The sequence below is a fragment of the Erythrolamprus reginae genome, chromosome 7 (genome assembly GCF_031021105.1).
Source record: "Erythrolamprus reginae isolate rEryReg1 chromosome 7, rEryReg1.hap1, whole genome shotgun sequence".
Classification (NCBI taxonomy): Eukaryota; Metazoa; Chordata; class Lepidosauria; order Squamata; family Dipsadidae; genus Erythrolamprus; species Erythrolamprus reginae.
In genome coordinates, this window is record NC_091956.1 from 82178685 (window position 1) to 82197260 (window position 18576).

Here is an 18576-nt window from a genome sequence, read left to right on the forward strand (position 1 = left end):
ATGTTTCCTTTATTAGGAGCGCCAGCAGCCCTGGCAAAAAGTCAGTCTCTCTCACACAGCAGGCTAATAAGTCTGTTTGCAGGGAGATGAATAGTTGTTTGCCACAGCTATTATCTCCTCCACTCCCTGCCTTTTATCCCAAGAGCTAAGGTGCGGTTTTGCTAGCAGCAGTGGCTCTTCTGTGCCAAGAATCAGCCCATAGATTTCCACTGTTCTCTCCCCTCCTCTCTCCGTGCATCAGCCGTTGGACCCCGCTGTTCTTCCTGTTCCTCATCAGCCACTTCCAGACCTGAGGGCTGTTGACTCTCCATCTGATGGATGGCCCAGGCCCAGGCTCTGCTTCTCTCTCTGTCCCTGACAGCTCCATTCCCTCTTTGCTCTCAGAGCTCTTAGGTTGCTGGTCCTGACTCCCACGCCACCTCATCTAATTTGGCTGTTGGAGGGGATGGCGGCTGATAGACCACAACACTAGCTGTGCTATTCAATTCCTCAAAATTGTTCACTCCTACCATCAGGGGTGGGCAGCAGGCAGGACGGGGTGGAACACAGTTCCACTGGCGGAAATGAAGATTTGTGCACAGTTCCAGCTGATCGGTGGCTGTCATTTCCTGAATTACTGGTCTTGGCTTGGCTCTCCTTTTTTCCCTGCTGCTGCTGCTACTGCGTCTGCGCTCCTTGCTTTTTTCCTCTTTCCTCCTTCCTGGCCTCGGATGAGCTTCCCTCTCTCTTGCCCAGCTCCCTTCAGTCTCACGCAGTCACCTCCTGCCTGAGGTGCAAGCAGGAGGCGTGGGTGGAAACAGTGCTGGCAGCATTTATGCTTTGGGCAGCACCCATTTACCTACCCAGCCTGATGCATGGTGGTGACCCAGGAAGGAGAGCGCGGGAAACGTGAAGCAAATTGTTTATGTTTATGTTTGTTTATGTTTATTTAGATTTGTATGCCGCCCCTCTCCGCAGACTCGGGGCGGCTCACAACAAAGTGAAAAACAATTTACAACAAATCTAAATTTCTACTAAAAACATTTTAAAAACCCCATTTTCTAAACACACATACATACACACATACCATTTATAAATTGTATATGCCCGGGGGAGATGTCTTAGTTCCCCCATGCCTGACGACACAGGTGGGTCTTAAGGAGTTTACGAAAGGCAAGGAGAGTAGGGGCAGTTCTAATCTCCGGGGGGAGTTGGTTCCAGAGGGCCGGGGCCGCCACAGAGAAGGCTCTTCCCCTGGGGCCCGCCAACCGACATTGTTTAGTTGACGGGACCCGGAGAAGGCCGACTCTGTAGGACCTAATCGGTCGCTGGGATTCGTGCGGCAGGAGGCGGTCTCGGAGATATTCTGGTCCAGTGCCATGAAGGGCTTTAAAGGTCATAACCAACACTTTGAATTGTGACCGGAAGTTGATCGGCAACCAATGCAGACTGCGGAGTGTTGGTGAAACATGGACATACCTAGGTAGGCCCATGACTGCACTCGCAGCTGCATTCTGCACGATATGAAGTTTCCGAACACTTTTCAAAGGTAGCCCCATGTAGAGAGCATTACAGTAGTCGAACCTCGAGGTGATGAGGGCATGAGTGACTGTGAGCAGTGAGTCCCAGTCCAGATAGGGCCGCAACTGGTGCACCAGGCGAACCTGGGAAAACGCCCCCCTCGCCACAGCTGAAAGATGGTTCTCTAATGCGAGCTGTGGATCGAGGAGGATGCCCAAGTTGCGGACCCTCTCCAAGGGGGTCAATAGTTCCCCCCCCCAGGGTAATGGAAGGACAGATGGAATTGTCCTTGGGAGGCAAAACCCACAGCCACTCCGTCTTATCCGGGTTGAGTTTGAGTCTGTTGACACCCATCCAGGCCCCAACAGCCTCCAGACACCGGCACATCACTTCCACTGCTTCGTTACCCCAGTGAGTGACACTGGTAAGGTTCTAAGTCGAGGACTTAACAGTTCACTTGAACGATGATGATTGTTCATGCCACTCCCACCTGATCACATGGCCAACAAGCCACTCCTATCAAGTCACATGGCCATTAAGCCACACCTACAGTAAGCCACACTCACAGTGTGGCAGCAAAAATTTTGGCTGCCCATTACTGCTTACCATAACAGATTGGCCACTAGAGAGGACATACAGCATTTCCACCCTATGTTCATTTCAAGGATCTGTATAAGTTTCTTCTCTTTTTCCCCCCTTTAAAAATGTTTGACTCAACTTCATTAAGATATGCACGGTTTTACCCACCTAATGAATTTAACCGCCAGACCAAGATCTGCTACACAGCAAGTTCCATTTTTCTTCACCAGAATATTTTTACTTTTGAGGTCCCGGTGAGCGATTGCTGGTTTGCCTTGGGTGCTGAAGATCTCGGTATGCAAGTGGCACAATCCACTGATGGAGGAATAGGAGAGCTTCAGCATCGCTTTTGTATCCAAGGTAGTAGATTTTAGATAATCATACAGAGATCCATTTTCATGATAGTCGGTGATCAGATAAAGTTGTGTCCAAGATCCAGTACCTTTAATATCTGCAGCAATGAATCCTACAAGAGAAAATTAGTAAAAGTAAAAGTAAAGGTTTCCCTTACGCAATCATGCCTACCTCTAGGAGGCAGCGCTCATCTCAATTTCTTAATTGAGGGAGCCATCAGCGTCCACATACTCCCGCTATTGCAGCTTCCGGCCACCAGAGGAGCTACAGTCTACGCACTGTAGTGGAGACTGTAATGGCGGTGAGACAGCAGCAGACTGTCTGTTGTACTGGACGGTACAAAGCGATGGAAGGGGCCAGCAGGGGACGCCACATTATTACGGTACCGCTATGAACAGCTTTGAATGGTACCGTATGTTTTTCCACCGTACCGTATGTAAACTTGACTACGCCTTATTTTCGAGGGGTGCCTTATATTAGCAAATTCTGCAAAACTTCTGACATGCATTACTTTCGGGGTACGTCTTATTTTCGGGGAAACAGGGTAGCTCTACTATTAAATTACTAAAAATATTTATAATTATGAACCATTAGAATATCAAAAACCGAAGTAAAAAGTAGAGGAAGGCATGTTAACAATAGAGACTTTCAAAAGATCAGAAGGAATGAGGCCAACTTCACCTCAGGAGAGGCAAGATTAGACAATGCAGAGATTGCATTGAGCTGTGCCGCTCACCCAAAATATTTTCATGCCTCATCAGGACAGTCTGATAGATTTCTGTCTCTCGAAACCAGCTGGCTTCCTCGGTGGTGAAGAAAACTTTGACGGCCACTTTTTCCCCTCTCCACTTCCCCATCCAAACTTCCCCGTAGCGACCTTTGCCAATCTGTTTCACCATCTGAATCTGTTTCGCTATAGTTCTCTGTACCTGTTAAGACACATAAGATGTTGGGATTATACCTACTTCAGACTAAACACAGTTTTTTGTAATTTTTCTAAGGTTGGAACCATTTTCAAGAATTGTTATTTCTTCTTGAGCCAACAGTATCAGGTCTTTGATCTAATCTTGCACATCTGCCCTATCTAATCCACGATTCTTTTCTCCCTGTGATCAACAACTATCTTGAGTAGGTCAAAATCAGGACAAAATATACAGTAATCCTTCACTACTTCACGGTTCATTTTTTTGCGGATTCGCTACTTCACAGGTTTTCAAAGGGGGCTTAAATCCATGAAAAAAATTTAAAAATTTAAAATTCATAAAATTCTTCTACATTACTACTGTACTCTATTAAAGAAACTGGTAGGATATCACATGTAGTTCCAGCTGGGAAACATTATAGAATGACTGTTTAATGCAAAGGGTGGGTTTTAAAAGTCCAAATACTCGTTAAATACATAAAAAATATCTTTCCTCTACTTCACAGAAATTCGTTTTTCATGGGTGGTCTTGGAACGCATCCCCAGCGAAAAACGAGGGATCACTGTACTTTCAGTTATATTCACTAACAAATGATGCTCAGATATCTAGTGAACCACTATGATTAAGTAGAGATAAGCAATTGGATTTTCCTGGTCTTAGTCAATTCCTTAACCAGATATTTCTCAACTTTAGCAATCTTTAAACTGTCTGGACTTCAACTCCCAGAATTCCTAGCCTGGACGTCAACTCCCAGAATTCCTAGTCTAAAGTTGTCTACCGAAAGATGAATCTCCGGTGTTTTTATATCAAGTTCACCCGGAATATTCAATTCATTCAGTTGGAAAATGAAGACAAAGTTTACTTACAAGTTTCAAATTATTTCAACTTGTTTTGAAATGAAAATGAAGTTTTAAAATACCAAATGAAGTTTCTGTAGTTTTGAAAATGGTCATAATCTGATCAAAATAATAAAACAAAAAGCAAGAACCTACCAAACTGGGATCTTCTTATCTGTTCACCTGTAGCCTATAGATAACTCATGCTGTTATTTTCTTTAGCTGAGATACAATGCAAACAAATTGTGCAAGTGATGATAATTCTTATAGTACAGATTGACCATTATAATTATGATCTCAGTACTCTTTTCTTACCAATAGAGGGAGCCCTGAACCACTTCCTGAGCTCTGTGACTGCTCAATGAAGTCTTTCAAGGATTCTCCTGGTGGAATGTAAGTCTCATCTTCTTCAAGCCCAATAGTGTAAGGAGGAGGTCGCCGTCTCCTTTCTAGCTTTTTACACCTGCATGGATATATAAGGATAGCTACAGGTGATGCTACCAATGCTGGTTGGTCATGAAAGCAAGCTGAAAAATATGTTCCTACCATTGTTTGCTACCATTTTTCCATCGTTAAATGCTATGAGTAATTTAGCATTTTAACGCCTCGCCATATTGTTTGTCTCTGTAAATTTGTAAATCATCATTATATACATACATTATAACTATCTGATTACATCTAACGATGAGCCAAAATGTATGACCTTTGTAATGAACAGGGACAAGAATGTGGCTGTCATGTCAAACATTAACTCTGCCTCCTATTTGAGGGAAAATAGGCTAAAATTACTCGGTGTTACTAGCAGCCTGGATGAAATCACAACCATCTTTGCAATGAAATTGAAAAACATATGCTGCCATGCAGTTGGAAGAATGGTAAAATATAAGTTCTCTTAGTTTGATCTGAGCCAGAGATAATATTTAGCTGGTTCGTACCGGTTTGGGCAAACCGGTAGTAGCTACCTGCGGTATGCCATCCTATTTCTACACATTTTGCTGGGTAAATTTTTTAAATTTTCTCCAACATAAGATAAACTTCAAACATAACATCAATGCTTATAATCAAACATATACATGTTTTTTTCTTTTTTCTTATAGTTATTTAGTGGAGGCTCTTATATCTCTTTCTTCCTCTAAATAAATAAATAGTGATGACGAACCTATGGCATGGGTGCCACAGGGGGCATGCAGAGCCATATCTGTTGGCACACAAGTTGTAAAGAAACAGTCAAGGAAGAAAGTATAATTTTCTTTTTTCAGACATACCTGAGGTAACAGAATATGATGAGGCACACAAGGAGTATACTACAGACAATGATTGAAATTAACAGAGCCTTCTGGTGAATATTTCCCTTGGAAAAAGCTTAAATGAGAAAAACAAAAGCTTTTATCAATCAGAGATCATTTAAATGCAGTTCGTGTTAAAATTTGTGAGCACCAAGCAGGAAGAAATGATAAAATTAAGAAAGTGAAGACATTAAAAATTGCAGTACCCAGATGTAACTTATAACGTTTCATTCATTCATTCATTCATTCATTCATTCATTCATTCATTCATTCATTCATTCATTCATTTATTGGATTTGTATGCCACCCCTCTCCGTACACTCGGGGCGGCTAACAACAGTGGTAAAAACAACATGCGACAATCCAATACTGAAACAGCTAAAAATCCTTATTATAAAAACCAATCATACATACAAACATACCATACATAAATTGTAGAAGCCTAGTGGGAAAGAATATCTCAGTTCCTCCATGCCTGACGACAGAGGTGGGTTTTAAGGAGCTTACGAAAGGCAAGAAGGGTGGGGGCTATTCTAATCTCTGGGGGGAGTTGGTTCCAGAGGGCCGGGGCCGCCACAGAGAAGGCTTTTCCCCTGGGTCCCGCCAAACGACATTGTTTAGTTGACCCAGAGAAGGCCCACTCTGTGGGACCTAACTGGTTGCTGGGATTCGTGCGGCAGAAGGCGGTCCTGGAGATAATCTGGTCCGATGCCATGAAGATTACCCACTGCTATCCAGAACGGGCGCTGGAACAAAATTACAATGGTTCGAAGAATACGCCTGTCCTAAACTATTTGAATTCAACCAGTTTTACAATAGGCTGAATCACTTTTCAATCCAGATTTTTTGGTAATTACCCCATCCTTCTTTTTAATAGTTTGGTATTGTACAATTATGTGATGGTAGCAAATGCAGAAGTGATAGTTGGTATCCGTGTTAAAATATTTTACAACACGGGTGTCAAACTTTCAGTGTCACGTTACCGTCATGTGACGTATTGGGACATTTTTCCCCTTTGCAAAGCTGCGGTGGGCGTGGCCTGCCTGTGACGCATCCATCTGACACTCTTGCTTTACCATCATTTCCATTGATCTGCAATTGTTATCATCATAATATGGTGCAATTATCAACTAAGTATACTGTGAGATAGGCAATTTATATTTTTTTTTAAATGAAGGGGATGGAGTGGAAGTTAAAATTTATAAATATTCTATTTCTACTTTCAACCACCATTAACATTTGACTCTACATGGATTTAGTGGCACAGAAATAAATTTATTTATTTATTTATCTATTTAGTTATTTAGTTAGTTAGTTAGTTAGTTAGTTAAATTTGTATGCCACCCAAAAAGGCAGTGGTTCTCAATCTTTCTAATGCTGTGACCCCTTAATACAGTTCTTCATGTTGTGGTGAACCCTAACCATAAGTCTAGCTCCAATTCTCCCAACAGAGCTTTAAGCTGATTGGCAAGAAGGTCAAAGGGACAGCCCCACTGTAAACACCTGATTGGTCGGATTGTAAAAATATGTTCCAGGGCACCAGAATAGAAGCTTTAGTTCCTAACACCATGGGAAATTTGTCTTTTCCCATGGTCTAAGGCAACCCCTGTCATTTGACCCCCAAAGGGGGGACGCCAGGTTGACAACCACTGTGCTAAGGACTCTGGAAGCCAACTTAGAAAGAAATGTATGAAAAATATCAGCAGTGGGATTTCCATGGCTGAATATTAGCAGGTTCTGCAAATAACTTCATTACTCCAGAGATAACTAGCACTCATAGAGGACTGGTCAAAACTTAGCTTAAAAATTAGAAGTATGCTTTTATGAAAGTTAAATTTACACTACAAAAGTATCTAAGCCAGCCTCAGAACATCCACACAATAAATCATGACATTTGTAAATGATTCTAGGGCAATTGATATTAGCAACTATGCAAATTCATGCATTTTTATTAGGGAATGTTGGCATATGGGAAAGTTAGAAGAAATAATTTACTGCTCAAATGACACATTCTAGATCTGAATGAATGAATTATTCTCATTGAATACTTTGTTCTGTACAAAGTTGAATGTGCACAACTGCATGTGAAATTGATTGTCAATCAGTGTTGCTTCCTAAGTAAGCACTTTGATTTCACAGAAGTTTGATTTACTTGGAGTTATACTGTGTTGTTTTAAGTGTTCCCTTTATTCTTTTGAGCTGTGTATATTCAATTTAAAAATATACTCCATAAAGAAATGAAATACTGAAATATTTCATACTGAAATGCTGTCTAATTAATATAGCAGCAGAAAAAAAGATTTACTGTGATTTATTTATCTCTAATAGCCACTATCACAAATATGAATAAGACTTTAGAAGATTATAGCATCCATTTCAAGTATACATTTCTTTATCTGTGAATTGAAAACTGATCCAGCCAGCATCTGGCTGTTTTAGAGTAAGAGGATCTCATTTAGTGTCCTATATAGCAAGACAAGATGAAGAGAAATAACACCATAAGCTGCAAGGCCTCTATTCTTATTGATCGGTCCTGGAATACGGCTATTGTATTTCGGATCTACCACCGTGATACAAGGAGGAGGTGCCTAGGGGACTCTTAGCTTTCTTATTAAGAACGTTTACTTCCAAGCTCTGATTCCATCTTCTATTTTGGCCCCAAAACAACATTTCCTTTCTGGTTTGCCTCTGATGGGAGAGGCAGACAAGGAATCTGATCTTCAGTTTGTATCAGGTTTAATGTTTTAATTTTATAGTATCTACTACCAGCGTAGATACCAAACAAGGCGGATGATTTTGAAATTTCTTTTATGAACCCTATGAAAAATACTTATAAATGAATATGCTGCATGAAACAATTAGCCTGCAATCTAGCAGGTGTAAATATTAAGCCCTGATACCAGGATAGCTCATGTATAAAGCATAATGCTTTATTTTGTCTTGAATGTATATATGTATGTATGTATGTATGTATGTATGTATGTATGTATGTATGTATGTATGTTGTAACCCCCTTTGTTGTCACATTTTACTTTCTTCTCTCTTCTCTCTTTTCTTTCTTTCTCTGAATGATGCCTATGCATAAAACTTATGTAATTTCATGCACCCTGAAAATGTTGTATTGTTGTAGTGTTTATACCTAATCATTTTTAATGTAAATAATCAATAAAGTATTTTTTTTTAAAAAAAATACTTTAGTGACCAAAACAAAACAAAAAAGTCACAAAATTGATCACAACTCACTTAACCACTGCTTTATTTAACAAAGAAAATTCTAGTCTCAGCTGTAAATCAAGGTTGTAAGTTGAAGATTACATTCCTATATCTCCTGGAACTCAAACCCATGGAAGACTCCTTTCCTGCAGTAGACTAAAGGTCTTCAACCTTGGCAACTTTAAGACTTGTGAACTTCAACTCCCAGAATTGCTCAGCCAGCTTTGCTGTTCTGGGAATTGAAATGCACAACTCTTAGAGTTGCCAAGGTTGGAGATCTCTATGTTAGACTGTTGTTACACACTGGCCCATTTCTCGCACAATTCAAGCTGCGTGTATATGCGCATCGGCTTGTAGCTCACATGGCCCCAGTTCCAAATAGGTCATGACCCAAAAGCAGCCATTTGGAGCATTTGGAGGGCGTTTTCCCAGGTTTGCCTGGTGCACCAGTTGCGGCCCTATCTGGACCGGGACTCAATGCTCACAGTCACTCATGCCCTCATCACCTCGAGGTTCGACTACTGTAATGCTCTCTACATGGGGCTACCTTTGAAAGTGTTCGGAAACTTCAGATCGTGCAGAATGCAGCTGCGAGAGCAGTCATGGGCTTACCTAGGTATGCCCATGTTTCACCAACACTCTGCAGTCTGCATTGGTTGCCGATCAATTTCCGGTCACAATTCAAAGTGTTGGTTATGACCTTTAAAGCCCTTCATGGCATGGGACCAGAATATCTCCGAGACCGCCTTCTGCCGCACGAATCCCAGCGACCAATTAGGTCCCACAGAGTTGGCCTTCTCCGGGTCCCGTCAACTAAACAATGTCGGTTGGCGGGCCCCAGGGGAAGAGCCTTCTCTGTGGCGGCCCCAACTCTCTGGAACCAACTCCCCCCAGAGATTAGAACTGCCCCTACTCTCCTTGCCTTTCGTAAGCCCCTTAAAACCCACCTCTGTCGTCAGGCATGGGGGAACTGAGACATCTCCCCTGGGCCTATACAATTTATGCATGGTATGTTTGTATGTATGTTTGCATAGTAAATGGGGTTTTTTAAATATTTTAAACTATAATTTAGATTTGTCATGAATTGTTTTATTTTGTTGTGAGCCGCCCCGAGTCTGCGGAGAGGGGCGGCATACAAATCTAAATAAATAAATAAATAAATAAATAAATAAACAAACAAACAAACAAACAAATAAATAAATAAATAAATAAAATGTGTGGATCAACTCGTGTCCCTCTTTTTGTGGAGAGCTTACGAAGAACTAGTCTATTCCCTGGTTTGTTTAGTCTTTGCTACAGTTATCAGCTCTGCTTTCAAGGAGATGGCCTCTATTTGCCATGCCTCTCCTTGAAGTCAGTTTGAGATGCGAGATAGATTCTCTGCCACCTCCTCAAAAATGTATCTAAGGAGACCTCTCTACACTTGCAGCAATGCCAACTAATTTTCTTCATTCATAAACTAGAAGCGTTCAGGTTTACCAACGGTTGCAGACTAAGTCTGCGATGAAAGCCTATCAAACTCAATTCCGTGTCCCCTTGTTTCATCGCCAGCCTGAGAGCCAGACACAGAGGCACCAACATTTCTGTTTGCAAGACCATAAAATCAGTAAAGACATTTTTTAAAAATCTGTTCTGCCTGAAACCTGCTTTTTTCACTTCCAATATTTTTATTCTTTCCAACGTTATAATGGGAATTAACTGTTTTTCCTGCTTGTCTAATAAGCATCCTGCCTAACCATTATAGAGTCTTCTTGTTCTTACAAGAACATTTTATTTTACTGCGTAGGAAAGCTGTTTAAAATGAGGAACATTGAGTGTGGGGGGAATGTTCTGTTTTTATCTTGTTTCCAGAGTAAATTTAAGACTTTTTTTTTACTTCGTATTTGGTTAGCTTTCACTCTGACATAGCCATGTATACACATTTCTTTCACATTTAGAAAGAACATGGAAAAGCCCTTGCAAAGTGCAAGCATCTTTATTTTTCCTACCATCTCTTCTGTATCTGAGTTATTACTTTTCATGTGAAAAGTGTAAAATGGAATAGATTGTTTCCTTTTGAAGAAAAAAACTGAGTTGGAGATTTAAATTCTTGTTTTTCAAAATAATAAATTAGAGGATTTTGGACTGCTGACCATTGAGAAATCAAAACTGTTCAAAAGTTTGGTAAGATTTCCAGCTGTCATTCTAACTTGAGCCATGGTGGCACAGTGGTTAGAATGCAGTACTGCAGGCTACTTCTGCCGGCTGCCTGCAATTTGGCAGTTCGACTCTCACCAGGCTCAACATTGATTCGGCCTTCCATCCTTCCGAGGTGGGTCAAATGAGGACCCAGATGGTTGGGGGCAATTTGCTGACTCTATAAACTGCTTAGAGAGGGCTGTAAAGCACTGTGAAGCAGTATATAGATCTAAGTGCCCTTACCATTACTTGTCACACATTATAGATTTTTTGGGGGGGAAATTACCACTTCATAAAGAGCACAATGAACTAAAGAGTTGTGATATCAATTGTCTACTTCTGTGATTGTGGATAGGTAGAAACCATATAATATTTTCTTTGTTGCTACTTTCGTAGAGACATTTGAACCAAGTTTATCCTCCTTTTAATCAGCAGATATCTTGATTGCTCAGACTCGACTGAGTCGCTTCGAGAAGGGCAACATAGAAGTCTAATTAATCAATAAAATAAAATAAAAGAAATAATAACAAATAAACTCCAAAGCTGCTCAAAAATTAAGTGCCTTTTGCTACAGTGGCTAAATTTTGCACAGCAGCATGTGAGGTCAAGCTGCTTCTACATAGATATATTTTATGTTATTTCAACTATTATTAACTTTTCTGTAATTTTAGATATCATCACTCCACATAAATTTTTATCACTTTTGTAATTCTACACATTGCAAGTAGTCCTCAAGTGAGTCCTACGGGATTGGGCGGCATATACATCAAATAAATTACATTAAAGTATAACCTTTTGTTTAGTGATCATTCTAAGTTATAGTGGCACTGAAAAAAGCAATTAATGACCGTTTTCCACACTTATGACCATTGCATTTCCAGGGGATTAAAATCTGGACAGTTGGCCACTGGTTCCTATTAGTAACAGCTGCAGGGTCCTGGATTCGATCACCTTTTGCGACCTTCTGATAAGCAAAGTCAATGTGGAAGCCAGATTCACTCTAGAACCATTTTGCTCACTTAATAACTGTAGTGACTCACTTATCAACTGTGGGAGAAAGGTTGTAAAATGAACCAAAACTCACTTGCAACTTTGTCACTTACCAACAGAATTTTGAGCTCAAATCTGGTCTTAATCAATAATAATAATAATTTAATAATTCATTAGATTTGTATGCCACCCGTCTCCGAGGACTCAGAGTGGCTCACAACAAGACAATACACAATATACAAATCTAATAGTTAAAAACAATGTTAAAAACTCTTGGAGTTGAAGTCCAGATATCTTTGAGTTGCCAAGGTTGGGAAACACTGATTTAGAAGATCATCTTAGGTTGAATGAAAAAGGGCAGCATACAAAATGCTTACATTGTTGTATCACCCTTGACACACAGTCTTTTTTCAAAAGTAGATCTTTATTAGATATTAGATTAATAATCTTTGCTACCTGGATATTCCAATGGTGGCAGAGTGGGGTGAAGATCTTTATTGCAGAAATCCTGTGTGCAGCATGCAATTAATCTCCTTGGTTGAGACAATGGAGTGTCCTGTAATAATTAGAGATAACTTTTATAGGAAACAGTTCGTGACATTTTTAAACTATAAGGAGATATGTGTCCATGCAAATAGTTCACGGTGCTTATCTTTTTTTAAAAAATTAAAGAGAGCGCTTATTTCAACATGGATGCAATGTATAATTCAGGTTGTTTATCACTATCAAAATCTTTTGGATCTTTTTTATATATAGAATTTATCTTTTTTTATTTTTTTTAGCCAAGTGTGATTGGACACACAAAGAATTTATCTTGGTGCAGATGCTCTCAGCGTACATAAAAGAAAAAGATACATTTGTCAAGAATCATGTGGTGCAACACTTAATGATTGTCATAGGAGTCAAATAAGCAATGAAGAAACAATCGATATTAATAAAAATCTTAGGATACAAGCAACAAGTTACAGTCATACAGTCCTAAGTGGGAGGAAAAGGATGATAGGAATGATGAGAAAAACTAGATTCCGGCCATGCCACTACCATGACAGGATGATGGTTCTTTCATCCCTCTGCCGTGACAGGAAGCGGCAGCAGATCCTAAAAAGCCGCATGTGGCTTCGGAGCCTACTTGAGACTTTCCTGTTAAGAGTGTGTGTGTGTGTGTGTGTTGGACTAGATGACCTAAAATGGTCACCTAACATCAAAAACATCATCAAAAAAGCACAACAAAGAATGTTCTTTCTGCGCCAGCTCAGGAAGCTCAAACTGCCCAAGGAGCTGCTGATACAGTTCTACAGAGGAATCACTGAGTCTGTCATCTGCACCTCTATAACTGTCTGGTTTGGTGCTGCAACCCAACAGGACCGACACAGACTTCAGAGGAGAATCAGAACTGCAGCAAAAACAATGGCTGCCAACCTGCCTTCCATTGAGGACCTGTAGACTGCACGAGTCAAAAAGAGGGCGGGGAAAATATTTACTGACCCCTCACATCCTGGACACAAACTGTGTCAACTCCTACCCTCAAAACGTCGCTACAGAGCACTGCACACCAAGACAACTAGACACAAGAACAGTTTTTTTCCGAACGCCATCACTCTACTAAACAAATAATTCCCTCAACACTGTCAGACTTTCTACTAAATCTGCACTTCTATTCTACTAGTTTTTCTCATTATTCCTATCACCCATTTCCTCCCATGTTGACTGTATGACTGTAACTTGTTGCTTATATCCTAAGATTTTTATTAATATTGCTTCTTCGTTGCTTTTTTGACCCCTATGACAATCATTAAGTGTTGTACCACATGATTCTTGACAAATGTATATTTTATTTTATATATGCTGAGAGCATATGCACCAAGACAAATTCCTTGTGTGTCCAATCACACTTGGCCAATAAAAAATTCTATTCTATTCTATTCTATAAGCTCCTGTCAATCTGTAATCAGACTAATGTACGGTCTTTCCTTAGCATTGTAGGTCAAACACAACATAATATTTCTGCTGTTCATATTAATGGCAATAACATTTTCAATTTGTTTCTTTGACCTTGTAAAACATTAATATCTCAATTCCCGACAATATTCACATCGATTCTGAAAGTTCAAGTGGAGTTCGCAACGTTTTCTTACCCGGCACTGGAAGTCAGAGCCTTCAAAAGCCAGGCAGCCTGTGGTAAAACTCTGTCCTCCCGTCTCTTCATTTTGCACCATTGCAAAACAAAAGCCATCCGTGCTGAATACAAGAAAAAGAGAAAGATGTTTCGCTTATCTTTTAATGTTCATGATTCTCATAAGTGTTATTCATAATTCATGAAGGATCCGAATCTGGAAATAATTCAATTAACTGCAGTAAACATTTGTTTAAAAAGCAAACGGTATGATTCAGTTTGGCTAGCCATTCTTTGCAGAAAATCGTATTTTCTCCAAAAATCTGATAATTATGTTATTTGGGAGCTAATAAGAGTAAGGAAGGCCAAATGTGCGGCATTTGTTGACTTCTAATGATTATTCGCCCACGTTTCTGCAACACTCCGTGGCCTGCACTGGCTGCCGATCGGTATTCAGTCACAATTCAAAGTGTTGGTAATGACCTTTAAAGCCCTACATGGCATTGGACCAGAATATATCCGGAACCACCTGCTACCACACGAATCCCAGCGGCCAATAAGGCCCCACAGAGTTGGCCTTCTCCGGGTGCCGTCGACCAAACAATGTCGTTTGACGGGCCCCAGGGGAAGAGCCTTCTCTGTGGTGGCCCCGGACCTCTGGAATCAACTCCCCCCGGAGATTAGAACGGCCCCCACCCTCCTTGTCTTTAGCAAATTACTCACGACCCACCTTTATCACCAGGCATGGAGGAACTGAGACATCCTCCCCCAGGCTTTTATATTTTATGTTTGGTATGTATGTGTTGTATGGTTTTAAATTGTTGGGGTTTTAGATATGTTTTATTTTAATATTAGATTTGTCTCACTGTTATATTGTTTTTGTATTACTGTTGTGAGCCGCCCCGAGTCTTCGGAGAGGGGCGGCATACAAATCTAATAAATAATAATAATAATAATAATAATAATAATAATAATAATAATATTGCAATATTCAATTATGTTATTATGAGCTTTTTGTTAGTGACTTCTCCTTCCTATTGCTCTGGGGACTGCCAGGAAAACAGATCAGAAAGAGGGAGAAGCAATTCACGATTTGTGTCATGCTATGGTTTGTTCACATCACCCTTAACTTTGGCTGAGAATATTGCAAAAAACCACATCCAATTTAGCAGAGCAAGGAAAATCAGCTTTCCAATCTAGACTGTGGGTTTAATTTGCTAAGGAAGAATTGGCATATTTACAGCTAGAACTGCCCATCACAAAGCAACAGTGATAGATGGAGAGCCAAATGTTTGGGTTTCAATTAGCTGTAGAGCTATGCAAATTACACAGGGCTCTGATATTCATTTTTTAAAACATCTTTTTGGTGGAGGATTTTTTCTCACCCCAGCTTATGTTAAACCTACAGTATGTTTTAGACTACGGTGTTACAATACTATTTCCTGCTTCCAAGTGTGAAGAAGTAGCATCACTGGGTTTTTTTTGGCAAACAGTTTGATTTCTAATATGTTGTTATGACTGTCCTGGAATTCGGGACGAAAGATGCAGCATTTTCATGACATTAGAAAGAAGCTCTAACTGAGTCGATTCAGGTATTATTTATTTATCTATCTATCTATCTATCTATCTATCTATCTATCTATCTATCTATCTATCTATCTATCTATCAGATTTGTATGCCGCCCCTCTCCGGAGACTCGGGGCGGCTAACAGCAATAATAATACAATGTAAACAAATCTAATATTTAAGTTAATTTAAAAAAAACCAATTTAAGAAACCAATCATACATACTGACATACCATGCATAAATTTTATAAGCCTAGGGGGAAGGGAAAGTCTCAATTCCCCCATACCTGACGACAGAGATGGGTTTTAAGGAGCTTACGAAAGGCAAGGAGGGTGGGGGCAACTCTGATATCTGGGGGGAGTTGGTTCCAAAGGGTCGGGGCCGCCACAGAGAAGGCTCTTCCCCTGGTCCCGCCAAACGACATTGTTTAGTTGACAGGACCCGGGGAAGGCCAACTCTGTGGGACCTAACTGGTCGCTGGGATTCATGCGGCAGAAGGCGGTCCCGGAGATATTCTGGTCCGGTGCCATGAAGGGCTTTATAGGTCATAACCAACACTTTGAATTGTGACCAGTAACTGATCGGCAACCAATGCAGACTGCGGAGTGTTGGTGTAACATGGGCGTATTTAGGAAAGCCCATGATAGCTCTCGCAGCTGCATTCTGCACGATCTGAAGTTTCCGAACACATTTCAAATCAGGGATCCATGAGCTGAAAGCAAATACTCGTAAATAAATACCCACCCAGGCACTTCCTTTCCTCAGGAACCCAACTTTTCTGTTGACATTCTAATCTTATTAAAAACTAGGACACTCTACAAAGTCAAAATAAGGAAACTGAGATTTAAAAAGTTTCCGGGGAGGCTTACAACACTGTAAAATTACAAGTAACTATAATAATAAGAAGTTTTTAAAAAATTGAACTAATTTCTAGTTAAAACTTAAAAACAGTTCAACAACACACGTACTAGTCATTCATACCGATTCAAACACATGGACAAGTTCATTTACCATCCCTCCGTATCAAAAGGAGAGAGGATGTCCTCTGATAAAGAAGGGCAAGGGGTAATATCCTGTGCTAACTGAATTTTAGATTAGTTTAAATTGGGTGGGTTTTAGTTGGTTTAACTGGGGTGGGATTTTTTTTTATGATATATGGATGGGGATGAGGAATATTGTTAACTGTTTTAACTTTTATCTTATTAATTTTTTATTTGTTTTTTAACTAAATTATTGGTGGGTTTTTAAGGATGGATGATTGGGACTGGATGGAGGGTATTTATGATATGAATGAGTGTGATGTTATGAATGGGAAGGTCAGCCTACCTGGTGGCATAGACGGGAGGGTTGGGGGGACTATCTCTGGGGTGGTGGAGGGCCAAAAAATTCCGGTGCTGCTGGGGAGAGGGAGATATGGTGGGAGCCATGGGACAGGCCACTCTTCGGGAATGAGGCATCGCTGCTTGAAAGCGATCCCTTGTTCCAGCCGCATGAGCTCAACCCTGGATTTGTATGCCGCCCCGAGTCTACGGAGTCTATGGAGAGGGGCGGCATACAAATCCAATAAATAATAATAATAATAATAATAATAATAATAATAATAATAATAATACTGGTGACGAGTGTAACCTGAGCCCTGGGCTCAGGCTGCTGCTTCTCAATGCCAGGTGGGTTGTAAATAAAGCTCTCCTCATCCGGGATTTGATCCTGGAGGAGGAAGCCGACTGGTATGTGTGACTGAAACCTGGCTGGGCCCAGAGGGAGGAGTTCCTCTCTCTGAAATATGCCCAGCCTGGTTTCAGGTATGGCATCAGCCACGACCTCAGGGAAGGGGGGGAGGAGTGGCTATTATAGCCAAGAGACTTTTAGCCTATGCAGACTCACTCGATTGTGAGTCCCTCTTTGTGAATTTAGACCTAGGGGTTCAGGTGGGCTTGTGGCTCACGTACACCTGCCTCCCAGCAGAATCGGTTTGAGTAGCACAGGAAACTTTGAAACAATAAAATTACTGTCATTTCTATCTATTGAATTTTTTTTCTTTTGTTCTTGCCTTCTCTCTCTCTCTGCCAAATGTTTTTTCTCTTTCTTTTTTCATGCCCCATGCCTTTTCTCTTTTTTTCCCCTCCACCAACTGGTTTTCACTTCAAGCAAAGATTTTCAAAGCAAATTGAAACTTCATCATCCCGGAAACACGTTTTGAAAGCTGTGCAGTCTCTTTTTCATAGGAATTTTTGGAGTTGAATGAGGCAGAATCTAAAGTGGGCAGCTGTTTGCAAGCTACTGAAATTTTAGCCAAGTGCAACAGATACACTACTACAGGCTTTAAATATCATAAATTTCAATATGTACATATTCTTCAAACATACCACATAGCTCCTGGATAGGGTATGATAATTTGTAACTATAAGATGCTAAACACACTTGCTTTAATTTTCAGAAGTACATATATTCCTTCAAGCAAAAGAAGTTTAATTTGTTAGTGATTACATTTAAATGGAACTATGCCCTGCAGAAATGTTTACACCATTTATCTCAGAAGTCTGTGCGTTAAGACCAAATTTCAATTTAAAACTTGTTTTGGATTAGACACAATCCTTCTAAACTAAAAGCCCTTACAACACTACCTACATATTTATTTGGCATGAGGAATTACTCTTTTAAAGCGCAATAAATCTACTAAATCAATACACCCAAGTTAGAATAGTGAAATCTATAGTAAATGGATTTCACTGCTGAAAGGCTTTGTAGCCACTTTGAAGGCTACAAAATCCATATGAAAGAAGCCCACTGTGTCAAAAAATTCCTTGCGTATAAATTAACTTTTGTACCATTTACTAATGGGTCACAAGTCTTCTGCACAGCATAGACAAAGAAGATAAGTTCTTTATTTTGGGCATTTTGGGAACCAGAAAATGGGTTCAAGGTAGAGAAAAAGATTAAATATTTTGGGATTGCATTGATAAATTTAAACGCTAAATTGTTTCAAAATAATTTTGTAGCTGTGTGGAATATATTAAACATGAGATAACTGAATTA

At 40.2% G+C, this 18576-nt stretch overlaps 1 protein-coding gene across 4 annotated transcripts in view; it reads right to left on the reverse strand.

Moving 5' to 3' along the window:
* BMPR1B (bone morphogenetic protein receptor type 1B) overlaps positions 1–18576 on the reverse strand; it is a 199780-nt gene that overhangs the window by 10911 nt on the left and 170293 nt on the right. For all 4 annotated transcript variants that reach the window (XM_070757998.1, XM_070757996.1, XM_070757997.1 and 1 more), the window contains exons 5-10: positions 13995–14097; positions 12316–12415; positions 5458–5554; positions 4508–4655; positions 3170–3362; positions 2248–2545 (exon numbers count right to left, since the gene is read on the reverse strand). In XM_070757998.1, the coding sequence (XP_070614099.1) occupies positions 2248–2545; positions 3170–3362; positions 4508–4655; positions 5458–5554; positions 12316–12415; positions 13995–14097 (939 nt within the window). The remainder of the gene's footprint in view (positions 1–2247; positions 2546–3169; positions 3363–4507; positions 4656–5457; positions 5555–12315; positions 12416–13994; positions 14098–18576) is intronic.